General features: G+C 39.4%; 1 protein-coding gene across 1 annotated transcript; it reads right to left on the reverse strand.

The window, feature by feature from the left end:
- Positions 1 to 149: 149 nt before the first annotated feature.
- Positions 150 to 12,778, reverse strand: LOC114880191. Its single transcript, XM_029195922.2, has 6 exons — positions 12,308 to 12,778; positions 11,086 to 11,131; positions 9,808 to 10,038; positions 6,767 to 9,509; positions 6,426 to 6,657; positions 150 to 6,333 (listed from the first exon to the last, which is right to left on the reverse strand). The coding sequence occupies exons 1-6, from the start codon at positions 12,362 to 12,364 to the stop codon at positions 6,325 to 6,327; spliced, it is 3,318 nt and encodes a 1,105-aa protein (XP_029051755.1). The 5' UTR covers positions 12,365 to 12,778; the 3' UTR covers positions 150 to 6,324.
- Positions 12,779 to 17,615: the final 4,837 nt, after the last annotated feature.

Raw genomic sequence — 17,615 nt, forward strand, 5'->3', positions numbered from 1 at the left:
TATGAACAATAAATCGAACCTTTTTTGTTACGCAATACGAAGTTTCCTCTGAACAAAGATGATATACTTCTTTCTTCTTATTTAATGGAGGATCAATGGAAGGATAGAAGAAATGGAATGATTTCGGTAAATAAAAAGTAGACGAATGATTACTTTTAATCTTTTTATTTCTTCTACTTTCTTAATAAACCAGTGACTCGAGTCGCTACAAACTGTGTATGAGTTCAATTTATAATTTACTTACGAAATACGTAATAATGATTTTTTGTTTGATCACCCTCGCTCATTCACACTCACCCGCTTACCTTGATTATTAAAAAGTCAAATGAAAAACTTTTTCAAATAGTAATCGATCAGAATACTTCTCGATGAAATGCGCGCTTTTACGTGAAATTGTGACCCAGCACGTAAGCTTATCATTTAATGTATACATTCTTTTTGATCATTTTCTTTCATCCGACCATCTAAAATACTGTCTTTCCAGTCTATATAATTTTTCTTTTATATCGTTAACCCCTTGCCTTACGATTTTTTTTTTTCTATCAAAAACGAACGGAATGTCTTACGTAGTTTGTCATTGAAAATGATCAATTTTGTAAATGAAAATTCATTTACTTATTTTGTTCGAGTGAAATTCGATTTGATAAGGCATAGGGTTAAAAGGGAGGGAATTCAATTGTTAACACGTTGACTGAACAATGTAATTTTCATGGTATTCTGAATTTTGTTACGTTTTTATTATTATTTTGACCTCTCTAGCAGTCAACGCGTTAAAGGACGATTTTTTCCTATTTGAGAACGGATTGTCAAAGTAAACGGATTTCCGACCTCGTCTTCGTATGTGTTAATTATCAGCTAATGGAATTCTCACTTTAAGTACACGCCTATCAACCTTGACGCGTGCCATTTAATCAGGGGGGTTAATGAATGAAGTAACAGATGAATAAAGATGGCACGGTTGTACATCACATGCGAAACGTTTACGCGGACCAAACTCATCTGGAATGATTCGCGTACAACCGCGAATAACGATGACTTCTATTGATTGAGGGAAGTCATCGTTGCTCGCGATTGTACAAGTACATGTTCCTTCATATTCACACGATCATTATTTATATGATCAACAGACTGTCTACTGGAAATGTTATATACACGAGATTTCGTGCTTCGATGCTACCAATCTGTCTTTCAGACTTTTCCAAGCCAATCGCTATTGATTTATTTAAGTTAAATAAAACGTGAGTCTTCGCTTCCGATCCTCGATCTCTACGAAGACTCAAGTACAAGCTATAACGATCGAATGGACATGCTATTACCGGTTCGAGCTAAAACGTTCGCCAGATAATTCCATAGCACTTTAGAAAGAACGTTCGCATAGGATCCATTTCGATTTCGCGTTAAGTACTAAAAGGCGCGAGAGGATACAACGATCCCTTTCATTCTTACCCGTAATTTCTACGATCGCGTGCAATCGTGAACGTTCGTTCAACCGGTAGCATCGACAGCACGAAAAATGAATTTCATTGCTTGTGGTGCAAACGATAGCCTCCTCTCTTCGAATGCAAAGTGTAGAGATACATAGAGAATTCGCAAATCGAGGGGAAATTTCGCCAGTCTCTTTCTCCTTTACTATGAGATTCATATGCTACAGAGTTCATGTATTAAAGGGGGTGAAAACTATAGTGGTGCAAGTAAAATTTTTAAAAGATTATTTAAAAATAATCGTAGGAGGTTCGGTGTTTCTAGAGTTTCTAGGGTAGGCCATGAAATTTATAACTATCAATATTTTTTAAAATATGAATTAAACAACTTGTACCACTATAACTTTTACTCTCTCTCGTGTGTGTGTGTGTGTGTGCGGTAAAGCGTTTCAGTTTGCTCGTATCGCATAAATAATCCCTGACGACAATACGGCTCGCTCTCCCGTCATTAAACACTCTCCGCGGATCAATTATCACTCCGTCGAACGTGCAATTACAAACACGCTTGTCGAACAATCGTGGTAGGGTGGTAAAAAGTGAAATCAATCGAAACCATGAGAATGTATCCTTTCAGAAGACGATTCGAGCGCATCTCATCACACTACTCTCTGTTCTCGTTATCCGTTCCTTCTTTTGTTTTCTCTTTAGTTTCATTATGTACAAGTAAAAGTCGTCTTTATCCATCTCATTTATCGGCAGATTCTCTTGGATCACAAAATAAAAATGATCTCGAATACGCTAATGCCACACACCGACTATATGTACAGAAATTATAAACAGAGCGTGTATATAATACCCTTGGAAACTTTATCCTCTATTCGTAGTCAATATATTTATATTTATATATATATTTATGTATATCGTTAGTAAATTCTTAGATATGGTTGTTCGAGGCTCGAAAACTGTCGCACGTTATCCTGACGATTTTTAGCAATTCCATTTTGTTCTCGCAAGCTCGTCGTATACGTGGAGGGATTGCGATTCCGATGGATTATATTGGAGTTTTGTTGCATCGTAACACACGAAAAGCGTTCTTTCTTTTTTTCTTTTATAAGTAACGAAAGGGTTAATTTTATGGAAATGGAATTCAAGAACTTCCATTACCATTTCCTCACTTTCTCAAGTATTACGAACCAACGGATTAACTTTGCTAGAAACCTACACAACTTTTTCTTCTCGCATTAACACGCGTTCCGAATAAGTATCCAACTTTCCTTCCCCACGTTTAAAGGATCGGGTAAATTTGATACAGTCACCTGTTACTACCTAAAGGGGTTCAAGATTTCCTTGCACGATCCATGACACTCCTGAAATCCTACAAAACTCCTACAAAAACGAGATTCCAAGGCTTCCAACTTCATTCCCTTGCATCCTCGTGTGTTACCGAACTTGAATCCTTAAAAGAAACAACTTCGCTTGCGATCCCCTCTACCACCCTTAGCTCAATTGCCCTAACATTTTTAAACACGAGGTCTTATCCTTATTTTTTTAGATTAAATTTCAGTAATTCTACATAATCTTTTGTAATACGTGTACAGATAATGTGTTATCAACGTAGCTTCGGGTAGGACATTTTCACTAAGGACGACAGTGTTCGACTACTTCGTCTGGAATATCGTGCGTCCAGTTTTCGACCTGTACGCGATAGTCCCTTTTACAGTAAAAATATATTATCACTACGGTAGTACTTAACTTTGACTAGCATGTGTTTATAGAACTCGATTCCCAATCTTACGGAAACGGACTCGGAATCTCGATGATCCTCTGTTAACATTTCTTTCATTTTTTAAAAATTGTTATCGCGATTGGGAATCATCGGTGCAATATAACGGAATCGATATCCGTTATCATTCTTAAATGTATACAATATTTTTTCATTGAATGTATGGGGTACGATATCGGCTTTAGATTAAAGAGTATACTTTTTTTTTTTTCATTCGACAATAGTACAATCTAATAATAACTCTCTGGGACTCAACGATCCATAGAAGAGAAATATAAGGTCGATCGTTTTCTTCATTTTTAATTCTACTACATACGATACCTGATCTCTCAATATTAAGTACCTTCGTGTCGTGTTCTATAAATCATCAGTATGGAGAATACGAGTTTTTTTATTTTCATTTTTATATGGGATAAGAAATTCGATAAAGTTTGGACAGTGACTTGGTAGGCTCTCGCTTGCTTCCCTTTTTTAACCCCTCTTTGGAGTTCCAAATTTTCGGAGGATTATTTAGTTTAAGTACCGTCTTGTTAATTTTAGAGGGCTCCGTTACGACCCCTGTAATCCAAAGATGGGTTAATCGCCATATATACGATATTATAGAAGACACGATACACGTTTCACGCACGGAATGCAGAGTAGAAAATAAAAGAGAGAGATCTCTTCCATCTTTTTTTTCTTCCATTAAAAAAGTTCGAAATGGGTTACAATTAGAAAGAACGCTCAAAGAGAGCTGGCGCACGAGAAAATTATATTATTAAATCTCTAGCTCTTTAGATATCTCCTACGATTTAAACCACACAGCAACTATTATCATCTTGTTCAGTCTTGTGATAATACTACTTTAATACTTTTACAATTCGTTATAGAGTCAACTGCGGCATATATAATATATGTTATCTTATTTTGTTTCTTTTTATACAAGTTATCCACCTGTGTAGAAAGAAGAGTACAACTGTGACTCCTCCACCGATTTGCCTTTTTCTTTCTTCCTTCTTTCTTTCTCAAAAAACGTAGCGTGTTAAAAAAAGATATAAGCGTGGCGTTGCTACATACGATGTAATTGTTAAAAAGACAAGAACACACCGGGTTTCCTTTTTAACACACGACGGACGTAGATTTTATATTACAATTCTGTTCCTGTTCGACGTAAAAACAATTCCATTTTCGCGTGTTCGCTAAAGGGAGGGTTTGTGTGGATGCAAAATACAGAGATATATTGTCGTTTGAATGGTGATTTCCGGTTAACTTTACATTGTTCAATGAACCTCTAATACGGCACGGTAAAACGCTTCTGTTCACCGTTGATCTTTTTGATTCTGAATACTGATTTGATTATCCGCTCCGTGGAGCATTAACATGTTATACATGAAACAGAATTAATCTGCTTTAATAATATCTCAATGCGAAAACATTCGATATTTCATATTCTCTTCTTTCTTATTCTTCATTTCTTTTTTTCTCTCTCTCTATTTATCAGCATATATAACTCCTAGCATTGCTATATTATTGCGTTCAGTATCACTGCATTAATATCCATCGATCACACGCGTCGATTAATCCTCGGTGCAAGAGATTAGCAGAGCAAGAAGAGAAATAAACGCAGAGATCAAGATACTTGCATATGCATTCTTTTCATTATCGTTTAAAATTGTGATCAAAGAAAGTCTGAAGCTGTGCAGACATAAAATAGGTCTAACTAATCTAATTGTAAGTAGATTCTCCTCTTCGATTCTTCTCTTAGCTCCTTGCTTAATCCTCTACATTATAAATAGTTTTATTATCAAAAAGATCCTGCACCATCGAAGTAAAAATAAATATTCATCTTTCATTTCTTTCTCTCTCTCTCTCTCTCTCTCTCTCTCTCTCTTTTGCTTCATCTTCTTTCACTTTTTTTTGGTAAAGAATTCCATATAGACATATTATATAGGCTCTTCGCGCACGAAACGATATAGATTATCTTAAGTATGAATAAAAAATATTTTAAGTACATATTCCTACGATACAAAAGAGGGAAATTAATATTGCAATTCACGACTAACAACTAATTCGTTGCGTGATCTACATAGAAATCTAAATAGGAAATCATAGACGAATCGAAGCCATATTAGGATAATGATGTACCGCGGATAAGGCGGTAAAAATACAATAAAAATAATTCGACCTTTGTATCCGTTCACGTATTCTTAGGACCTTAGTTTTCTTTTTTTTTCTTTTTTCTTTAAAGATATTTCCTTTATAATCTATACATAGTGCCATCTTTGATTGCCCAGAGAGACTACAATATCCATCGTATAAATCTTGTTAAAAATGAAGACCATCGACGGCTATATTATTGTTATCTTAGCCATTAAAAAATAACTAGTAAAAGTTTGAAAAACCCTGTGAACGCTAAATGCAACTGACTACTTTCATTGCATTTTCTTTTCTTTCTTTTTTCCTCTTTTTTGGTTGTATGTTAGAATGCAAATCGATGGTGTTACGTGAACCGGTATTAAAAAACACAGAGCCGTTAATTGCATTCCTCGGTTTAAACCGCTGTACAATACTCTATATAGAAGTATATACTCATACAAAATAAAACATATCGAAAAAACGATATACTCATAAAAAGTATACATATATGGATGCACACCGCCTCTTCAATTTATCCTAGGGCAGGATTCTTACTATACAAACTATTACAGTTTCTTATTGAGCATATTTTAGAAATTGTTTGAGTCGTTGTAGGAAGTGTTCAGTTATTGACTTCATTTCAACTATACGCTAGAACCTAGAATCTAACCCGGTTTAGGTTCCTTTGATTGTGCGGCTTCGAATGTTTAGAAGACATATGGAATCGTTAAAAGACGTAAAGAAAATTGGGAACGCATAACAGTCGTAAAGTATCCGTATCTTACTCTGTTTCTTGGACCAACGAAGGATGATCGTTCTTCTTCTTAAGCACTGCTTTTGACAAAACATACTCACAGGGCGAATGGTGTACTAGATACCCGCGTATAGTGTAAACAGTCACGATGCCCCAATTATCATTTCTACCATGAATACTCTTACAGATTTTGTTTGGAATTCCTAGGAACTTCAAGTTTTCCCCTCTCTTCCCAAACAATGTTGCTACGCTCAAGCTTCCTGCAAAAAGAAAAAAAAATATACAAATTAAAAATCACGATATCACGAGTGTAATAACGATTGCGAGTTTGCGTCAGGCTCTGATCTCTTACATCGGGAAACAGAAAGTGTTCACGAGTGGGCTGTGGTTGTTCAAAGGGAGAACTGCTCATGTATCCAGGCGAAGGGGACTCGCTTTTCTCAAGTACCGGTGTAATGTTCGCGTAATTGGCCGATGGTGTCGTCAACGTTCTTCCTTGTTCCACAAGAATACTTCTGTCGATCTTGTAATACTCTTTTCCGCTGCGAGGGCGCAGCGTTGTTGCTACTGCTCTTCCGCCCAGTCTGAAAAGAAAGGAACAAAAAAAAAAAAAAGAACAAAAGAGTTGATACTCGGTAAGATTTCTGCGGTATTAAGTACAAAAGAATCTGCATATTCTCCTGAATATCTTACCTCAGACTGTCCGGCGTGTCGGATGACGAGTGGGACGACAACGACAACGTCTCGATATAATCAGACATGTCGGATGTACCGCTGCTCGTGCTTCGCGAGTCAATGTAGGGAGCACTGGACACTTCCCCTGGACTATTATACCCCTTCGCACCCTTCGGCAAACACGTCGGTATATCGGCTTCCGCCGACGAGGACTTGGTGGGTATTTTAATCTTCTGAAACTGAAAAGACAATTCCCGGAGCGGATCGCTCGACTTTGATTTCCTTGGTAAACTGCTGTGATAACACGTAGGCGGTGGACTCTTCCGGTAGACAGACAACACGTTCTGTTTTCTCGTAGACGTCGAAGGTACCAATGACAACTCAAACTCCACGAACTCCGCTGTTCTGTGACTGAGGGATCCAGTAGAGACACCAGAATCGTTGCTACTCGAGGAATCTCTATTGTGACCGGTCTTTGACGGAACCGAAGAAGAACGTCTGATCTTGATGAACGACGGCTGAGGTGAGACAATTGACATTTGCCCGTTATCCTGATTAATTTTGATCTCTGAATTAACGCAGGAAGTATGCGCCTCTCCTCTGACCAGAGAAGCCTTGTCTGCCTCGCTGGAACACTTGTGAATGGTGAGGGTGGATGGAAAGGTGTGATTCTCGTCGTCCAAGTAGTGAGCAGACTCTGCAGAGTAAGATCGTTTTCTCAACAACATACTAATGTTCCCACTGGGCTCTGTTCCGCTGTTTCCGTCCAGGTAACGACGTCTAAGATACGGGCTAGCCAACATAGCTGAACCAGGTACACGAAACTCCGAATCGGATCGCTTCTTGCCAGCCTCGGTTATCGCCGAGCCTGATAACGCAGGATTGCTCGAACTCTTGATACCGCTGCAGATTCTGGACAAGATCTCTTTGGAGCAAGCATTGTGGGCCGGTTGCATGGGTAAGTAACCGGGGAACGGTTTCTTTGGCGTTTGCTTCTCGGGATCCATGACTAAGTAGTCGTTCTCTCTGTCTTTGAGGTGACCACATTTTTGACATATCTTGGAGGAATCTTCAGCGGGTACTTCTGGCGTTTCGTCCTTGATCTGATCGGAAAATTTCTCTATTTCTTCCTGCGATATGCCGCTCTTAGCCAGAAGGTCTTTGCTGTTCTCGTAGTGTTCAAGAGACTGGGTGAAATCAATATTCGCGTAATTAGCTTGTTTAGACTCGGGCTGAGTGTCGATAACCGGCTCGACGTTCTCGTAATTGTTTGATTTATTATCTGACGGACATTCGCAGTTGTCTTTGCTCTTCTCTTCCGTAGACCCTGACTTGTTAGCACGTTTCGCGGTCGCGTAGATCGCGATCTCTCCGCTCGCGTTCACCACAGGCATCTTTCCTTCTCCAGACAGTTTCACAGGGTGCACGGCTACCCCGGTCGGTTCTATACCCGCTCCTCGTCTACAATACGGTAGTACGAAGCCAGCCCAACTCATCACGTTCTGACAGGGACAACCAGAAGACCTGGGGGATTGAACGGCGAGCTTGGCCGGGCAGCCGCACTGTTGCAACACGACCGCTTGTGGCGCTTGAGGGGTATCGTAATTAGGATACGTTTTTGGCAGTGCTAGGCATTCTTTGATTTTCCTTGGCGTGTCGTAATACTGATCCGGTTGAGGATTTTGTTCCAACAACATGTGATGGCCCAAGATCGACTTAGGCACGTCGTAATTCTCGTAAGGACCAACTACGCTGGTCGCGTTACGAGGGACGAGCTGCTGCTTGCTACGCGAGTGCACGCAGATCTGCTCGTTTGGCAGTGGCATCGGGGGTTTCTTAACCTTCTTGGTGGCAGTGCTTTGGGACGGTTTCGGTGGTCTCGGTGGCAGCGCGTTCGGACTCGGTGTGGCGCGTTGCGCGTTCGCTTGCGAACTCTTCGTCTGCGAACAATGACACTCGGCTTGTTGGGAGCTCGAATAATCGCTGTCGTGACTGCTGCTACTGTACGAGGACAAGGAGAGCCGATCCAGGGTGCGTGGCTGCAAATGGCAGCCCAAATTGTTAATCGTACCAGCCGGACTGCTGACGCTGCTCGCACCCATCGCTGTGACTAGAGTGGAGGATTTCGAGACGGTGCCCAGTTTACTGATACAGCTAGCGCATCGCTCGAGAGCGGATGTTCCTTGACGAGTGAGCGAACAGCTGCGCCACTCCCCTGGCTGGTCAGGCAATTCCGAAACGGAGACGGTGTCACGGCTACTGTAATCCCTGTCAAGCTCAGTTTGTTGGCTGCTCTCCGCGGACGACCAATAGGGCGAGCTCTCGTTCTTGCAGCTGTCACACTGTTCCTCGTACGTGGACGAGTAAACAGTCGAGGGGAAGAAATCGCTGGCTCTCGTTTCCGAGCGGGAGAACTGACGTCGAGGGCTGTCCTGTACTATTTGCTCCTTGCAAAGCGGTCGTTTTTTCGTCAGCTTTCCTTCCGCGGCTAACTGCAGCATCTTCACGATATCTTCTCCTTGATCCGTTATCAACACGTGCAGCCCTTCCCCCCGACCGCATCTCGAGCCACCCTCGAAACAGAATCTTCCCTCCACGACTCCGTAACGCCGAAGATGAGCTATCTCCCAAATACCGACTAATCGGGGAGGCACTCCGACCGTGATGCAGAAACGACGGTCTTGAATGTGTAAATGGGCCGGGCCATTCGTGAGCTTTGCTTTCGATGGGACCGTGGAGATTAGTATCAGGAACTGTTGATCTGCGCGAATGTGTTACTTGGTCAACTATGTGTTAAGCTACCTTCGACCCTTGCGCAGGCAACCGAATACCCATTTCAATTTCTACGTATTTTTTAACAATTTCAGCGTTGAACTTGTGAAGAGAGAGAATGCTAATAGAGGGAGGTTTCTATCCCTAAGCTCGCCCTTAACCAAGAGAAGCCTACGTTGCAACGAAACGTACGTCGCGCTAATAGGAGGGGTTACAATTTCAATAGGTACCCAGTTAGCCCCACAAGGGGTGACTGATAATTTCTCTTTTTTAACTAACGTATGTACCTTCGCCCAAGTTGTTCGAAATCTTCACTTGCCATTGTATCAATCGTTCTCTGGTGTCGAAGGCCAGAACGACCGTCACATCCTGGCATATTATGGCAATGGTATTGGATTCCTTATCGAGAGTGAAACCACTCTCTACGCCGAGAAAATGTTGCAAGCTTAACGAAGCTTTCGTTTGACCTTGCTTATATCGATCCTTGCTATCTCCGTACAGTTGCAAATGAAGGCAATCTGTAAATGAATCGCATGCTTTGTAAACTAACCCCCGGAATGAATGGAGTAACACGAGCTGTTAAACGGCCATTGTTCCCGTCCGATCGTCAGCGATAGAGTCGTATCGAATTTACATAAATAAGAGGAATAATACATCTTTTGCAACGCGAAACGTCTGAAAAATGTATCAACAAACGACTGATGTATTCTACGTATATTCTATTAATACGATTTACATGCAGACGTAGAAACGCGCTAAAATCCATTTAGACCCTTCTATGTACTCTTAACTAATTCTCCCTAAGGAAAATTTATGAGCTACAGGGGTCCCGAAGTTTTAAAATATCCTCGAGTTACAAGGGCCAGGTATTAATGGTTATTGCTAGAAGCAAAGCTCTTCTTGGAAATTTTTTTTTCTCTCTTTTGTTTTTTGTTTCTTCAGCTAGTCAATCTGTAACAGATGTGCCAGCTGCCACCCTAAACAGCACCAGAGGGAGGAATTCTTTATGCTGATAACAAGTTAGGAAATTCTTTCAAGAGATAGGATTAGAAATTATGGCAGGGTATAGAATTTTTCCGGCCAATTTGCAACATCTGTTTCGTTCATGGTGAAACAGTATACGCACGGGTCGCGACTGACCCATCCGATACCATTGGAGGGTTAAATAATTTATGTAAAATTTATTAAAACTAAGGTAGTAACAATAGCAATATTATTTTACGATGTAAATCAATTTATTTGGGATTTCGTAACTCTTGGGGGACGATGGAGGTGATCGCACCCTTCTGACGCACCCTCTGCTCAATAAATTAACGAGTGCAGAGATATTACGTAAACAGAACAATAGTTTCATATCTATAAAATAACACCAGCAACAGAGATATGCAAAATGAGCAATATTTCCTGTCTCTTATCTATTGTTCATGTCACATGTAATATTTGTTAGTCAGGCAGTGTACAAAGTGATTCATTGCATGCATAATATTATTGTTAACCATAAAAACAGATGCACAATAAATGCATTAAATGTGAATCGTTAAGAAATATTTAAAAAACAGGTTTACCTGCAACTGGTGACAATTTTCTCATTACACACCATCGTGATTTCCACTGTAAAATAAATAAATTTTCTTTTAAAACTTCATTAATTACCATTTATAGTAGATTTAAAAAAATATTCGTGTAAAAATAATCGGAGAAACTTAAAGTGTGCTATTACTTTTTCAATTCAATGTACATATTCATATGTTTACATATACTTTACATATGTACATATGTATTACACATTTGTTTGAACCCATTTAGACCCTCTGCTCCCCTGTGATAAAAATAAAAATAAAAGACTTTCCTACCCTTTTCGATCTGAATGACTTCTTTCGGTACCCCAATGTAAATAAAAGAAAATGAGCTTGTTTTTTCATGGCTTTATGACTCTTCATTTCATTCGCATTAAATACTTTCTTGGCCTTTCAACAAGCCATTTAATAGTTGTAATGAGTATTGAACTCATGTCAAGACACCTTAATTTGACTTCTACACAAATGGAAACTTTAGCATTGTATCCAAGTTTCAATAGATTCAGCAAAGTAAATATTTGTATCACTATTTATACATATACAGTGAAGCATTCAAACTTTATTGACCATCCTTAATGAGGCACACTATTAATAAATATTTCGAATTGAAGCAAATAGCGAAAGGTTTAATTGAAGTGGAAATTTTTTAAACTTTAATATAGCAATTTTAAAATGTTAAAAATTTGGAGTGCTGATGTTAATAAAATTAAACTCGGGTACAGTACATTTAAATTTTTTTTTAATAATGCATAACTTTTTATGCGCGTTAAAATTTATTATGCATGTGGTGGAATAAAATTTTCAATCCCTTACTAATTGAATAACTACCTGTGTACGTACACCCTATATAGAATGCACAAGTATTAGAGGAGCGCGTTAGCGCAAGTTCCGCACATTATATAATTTTTCTTTTTTTTTATCGTAACTGCATCGTGCTTAAGTGACTCTAAGATAATTACTTCGCGTACACGAGTTGGGATTGATTTACAGTTCACCCTAACGATTTATTCGGGAAAAAAAGAACCGAACGAGCTTCGTAGCGTTGTGTAATATTTTAGCGTTACAGTAATTAACGCGAAAAATTAGGCCGCATTAATTTTGACAGATAACGAGTCCGGCAATTATCTCGGCCGAATTAATTGATCGTTTCGATTGTAAATGGAGAAACGATAAGGAGTTAACAGAATGTTAAACGGGGAAATGAACTTACTTTTTTGCCGTCGCGAAATTTGACGTTTCCCTCGATAATACAATTGTTATCCACCATTGTAGAAGGCCACTGCTACTGCACTGGTTTTAGGTGTTTTTCTCATCACTATATAAAAGCACTCCGTTTACTTAACGCTGCATACCGAGACACCATAAGAACACCTTAGGACACCGTGAATGCCGATACTTCCCGATGCACAATCTTTCACTCACTGAAGAAAAACGGCAGCCTAACTGCTTACGAATCACGCGGTAAAATCCATACTCCGCACCGTCGACACCAAGCATCCATCTTGACAATCTTGGCTTGCTGCGTGCACTGCTGCGGTCCTGCTCCCTTTCGAAAGCGTATTCTGCACATTATCCATTCCCCTGCACTTTGGTCCAGTGGCGTAGTACCTACCACTTTTTTACTTTCACAAACTTCCTTTCTAAGCGCCACTGGAATCAATGGTACGGTTTACAACGACGAAATTCCCGCAAGACGTCGACACAGTAGTGGCGCTCGTGTTGCTACTCCCATAGAAAAATCTCTAAAAACGAGTTTTCTAAACAGAATGTAAACAAATTTGAGACGCGGGTTTAGGGGAGGCCCTAAAGAATGGTAGTCTGGTCCTTATATTATCCTTATATTATCCAATTCATAAATTATTCCTAGATAGGCCCATTTTTGCCGGTAATGTCACCTCGCTGCATTACCCGTGTCTACCGCCTTAAGGTGATGCGAGCGTCGAAAACTTTACCGACAGTTCCTAGAAAAATCCCTAGACGCGAGTTTTCAAATTACGTCCACATTTCTAAACAGAATGTAAAAAAATTTGAGGGACGTGTTCAGGAGGCTCTAAAGAATATTTGTCTGGTCCTTATATTATCCAAATCGTCAAAAACTTATAAAATATTGAAATTGCTGTCTGTCAACGGTCAAGAAAATGGTGGATCGGACTCACCTGCATTGATTTATTCGTAATATAAACATTTCTGCCAATAGTTTGTCCAAATAGGGACCAGACTGATATTCTTTGGGTCGGATAGAATAAAACGAGCACCCAGGGGATGGTGTACAAATCTCCAGGTAGAACTAATTTGAAAACTACGATTTCGTTGATTGTTCACTCGCGAAAGACGTCAACAAGGTAAAACAGACCAGATATTTAGTTTCTCGTTCATTCTGTAGGGCGCAGTTCGTTCGTTTGATTAATAACCAATTGTAAAATTAAAAATAATAATTAAATAATTTTTAATAGAATAATTAAACAAAATTTTGCAATATAGCCACGCGGAAATGTAAAGAAATAAACAATTTAAATAGATATAACAATAATTTGATTAATAAACAATTGTACAATATAAAATAATAATTAAATCATTTTTAATAGAATAATTAAACAAAATTTTTGCAATATACCCACGCGAAAATGTAAAGAAATAAACAATTTAAATAAATATAACAATAATTTGATTAATAAACAATTGTAAAATTAAAAATAATAATTAAATAATTTTTAATAGAATAATTAAACAAAATTTTTGCAATATACCCACGCGAAAATGTAAAGAAATAAACAATTTAAATAAATATAACAATAATTTTATTAATAAACAATCCCATGTAAAATATAAAATAATAATTAAATAAATATTAACAAATATTAACAAATATTAATTAGAAATAGAAACCGGTGAAGCGTGACGTCTGCCTGATTGCGCGCGCCGCGCGCTGCGCGCCGGTACATACGCGACCTAGAGGGAGGTCAAATCTAATCAGTTTTATCGCGACCGCCGAAGGATACGGATCGAGCTGTCAAACATATACTGGTACGGGTTGACACTATGGATATTCATGCATGGATTTATCAGTGTATTACCACAAGTGTGCCTATGGTGTTTCCTATAGTGTTTCCCATGTGTTTTGGAATATTTATACGGATATATTAGTGCGTTTTATGGTGTGGTCACCCATGTGTTCTGACATTTTTATACAAGTGTATTAGTGTGTCGTGTGGTGTGGTACCCCATGTACCTGCATGTGCTTTATTGTGTTTTATGGTGTGGTACCCCATGTACCTGCATGTGCTTTATTGTGTTTTATGGTGTGGTTTCCTACGTGTTTTGGCATATATTTACGGATTTATTATTAGGTTTTATGGAGTGGTACCCTATGTGTTTTGCTATAATTTTGCAAATATTTTATGGTGTTCTATGGTTTTGATCTTCATGTATTTTGGGATGTATTTGCATGTGTTTTACCGTGTTTTATGGTGTAGTTATTCCTATATAGTTTTGTATGCATATTTTTGAATTATCCTATGTATTAGCATATTAACTACAACAAATTGAGAGAAAATATATATCGTTCAAGAATCGTGATTTTTATGCTTTCAGATGAGTGCTTTGCCAGTGGGGGTGCAGTGGTGCAAGTCAACGATCGGTGAGTCGCATGCTTTAAAGTTCCTCCGGTTCCCATCATGTTGTAGGACGAATGGTCCGTAGCAACACGGGAATTGGTTGTAATTTTTATTTTTTCAGCGAGCATAGTGACCCACGAATATCACTGTATCATTTTATACAATGATAATCGTGCAAATTGTTTTTTTGTGTATTTTATGCCTTAGCTCAGGATAGGGGTTTCTTGTACATATTTACGTATACATATAGATTTCGAGTTTAAAAATGTAGAGAAGTCGGATGACCCTCCGATTTCACAATACACTTTATTTTTTATATGTACAAGAATTTATTTCGCGATGAGCAGATTTCAATATCAAAGTAATAAGCATGAATACTTTTAATTACTCCAACTACTTACTTTGATAAGGAAATCGCTCTTGAAATTGAAACGTTTTTCCGATTTTATTCGTGAAATTCGCATCAGGTTAGTATATGGGCTGGCCCTCACTGAGGGGTGGAATTTTCAGATTTATTAGTGTTGCGAAAAATTTACAGCGCGGGGGTAACTATGACAATGCACTGACTAATATTCGGTGGGAATCCTTTTGGTTTTTAAATTCAATCCAATGTATTATTTATTTAATAAAATTAGTTACAAGGATTCCGCGGCATAAGACCGTGAAACACCATCTCATGGGAGATAAACCCATGCATTACTAGGCCTTTGCAGGCGCAGCTTTAGAATACGGAACATATGAAAATATGTTACCATATTCTAAACTGCAGTCCTTTTGTCTATACTATGGGCGTCCGTCAATCTGACACCGTTGGATGCAACGTGTTGGACGGGCGGGTAGCGCTCTTAGCGAAGGGGTGCATTCTGTCCTGGCGTTACGACGTCCAGGCGGGGTGGGTGGTATGTAGCGTCGAGCGCAAGTTCAGGGGGCCTAAGAACCTCCGTTGCCAGCTGATATTAGCAGTGCACCATGTTTTACGTCATAGTTGCCCAATTTTGCTTTTTAGTATTTGCTCTTCAAGCATTGTATAAAGTTTCCCTTTCGAACTTAAAATTCATTCTGTCACATTCACGGTTCTCGACCCTAACCACTCATCATTCGCACTTCAGCATCACGAACTCTATCACATAATCATTTATCCACCTGCATACCTTTGTGTAGTGAAATATTACCCCGTTAGATATTAATGTACCAGACATGTTTCTAGATCAGGATTTTCTATTTTAATTAGTGTTGTGAAAAATTTCCAACGCGAGAGCAAATATGACTATACACTGACTAGTATTCGGTGGGAATCCTTTTGGTTTTTAAACTCAATCCAATATTTTATTTATTTAATCAAATTAGTTATAAGGATTCCGCGGCATAAGACCGTGAAACACCATCTCATGGGAGACAAACCCATGCATTACTAGGCCTTTGCAGGCGCAGCTTTAGAATACGGAACATATGAAAATATGTTACCATATTCTAAACTGTAGTCCTTTTGTCTATACTATGGGCGTCCGTCAATCTGACACCGTTGGATGCAACGTGTTGGACGGGCGGGTAGCGCTCTTAGCGAAGGGGTGCATCCTGTCCTGGCGTTACGACGTCCAGGCGGGGTGGGTGGTATGTAGCGTCGAGCGCAAGTTCAGGGGGCCTAAGAACCTCCGTTGCCAGCTGATATTAGCAGTGGACGCATGTTTGAGTCATATTTGCTCAATTTTGCTTTTCAATATTTGCTCTTCAAGCATAATTTAAAGCTCCCCTTTAGTCATGTTGCTAGATCAGAATTTTCTATTTTAATTAGTGTTGCGAAAAATAACGCGAGAGTAACAATGACGATGCACTTACTAGTATTCGGTGGGAATCCTTTTTGTTTTTAAACTCAATGTTTTATTTAATTAATCAAATTAGTTACAAGGATTCCGCGGCATAAGACCGTGAACACCATCTCATGGGAGATAAAACCATGCATTACTAGGCCTTTCAAGGCGCAGATTTAGAATGTGGCGGAGTACCAAATCTTCCATTTGATAAACTGCAGCCTTTTGTCTATACTATGGGCGTCCGTCAATCTGACACCGTTGGATGCAACGTGTTGGACGGGCGGGTAGCGCTCTTAGCGAAGGGGTGCACCCTGTTCTAGGCGGGGTGGGTGGTATGTAGCGTCGAGCGCAAGTTCAGGGGGCCTAAGAACCTCCGTTGCCAGCTGATATTAGAAGTGCACCATTTTTGCGTCATAGTTGCTCTATTTTGCTTTTCAGTATTAGCTCTTCTTTCGTACTTGAAATTCATTCTGTCACGTTCACGGTTCTCGACCATAAACACTCATCATTCACACTTCAACCTCACGAACTCTATCACATAATCATTTATCCACCCGCATACCCCAGTATAGTGAAATATTAGCCCGTTAGATTTTCTATTTTAATTAGTGTTGCGAAAAATTTCCAACGCGAGAGTAAATGTGACAATGCACTGACTAGTATTCGGTGGGAATCCTTTTGGTTTTTAAACTCAATCCAATATTTTATTTATTTAATCAAATTAGTTACAAGGATTCCGCGGCTTAAGACCGTGAAACACCATCTCATGGGAGATAAACCCATGCATTACTAGGCCTTTGCAGGCGCAGCTTTAGAATACGGAACATATGAAAATATGTTACCATATTTTAAACTGTAGTCCTTTTGTCTATACTATGGGCGTCCGTCAATCTGACACCGTTGGATGCAACGTGTTGGACGGGCGGGTAGCGCTCTTAGCGAAGGGGTGCATCCTGTCCTGGCGTTACGACGTCCAGGCGGGGTGGGTGGTATGTAGCGTCGAACGCAAGTTCAGGGGGCCTAAGAACCTCCGTTGCCAGCTGATATTAGCAGTGCACCATGTTAGTGTCATAGTTGCTCAATTTTGCTTTTC

Source organism: Osmia bicornis, chromosome 12 (genome assembly GCF_907164935.1).
Source record: "Osmia bicornis bicornis chromosome 12, iOsmBic2.1, whole genome shotgun sequence".
Classification (NCBI taxonomy): Eukaryota; Metazoa; Arthropoda; class Insecta; order Hymenoptera; family Megachilidae; genus Osmia; species Osmia bicornis.

Coding starts and splice junctions, on each gene's coding strand:
- LOC114880191 (XM_029195922.2), bottom strand. CDS start 12,364: ATGGTGGATAACAATTGTATTATCGAGGGAAACGTCAAATTTCGCGAC. Junction 11,132..12,307: donor AATTTCGCGACGGCAAAAAA/GTAAGTTCATTT, acceptor TTTATTTTACAG/TGGAAATCACGATGGTGTGT. Junction 6,658..6,766: donor GACACGCCGGACAGTCTGAG/GTAAGATATTCA, acceptor CTTTCTTTTCAG/ACTGGGCGGAAGAGCAGTAG.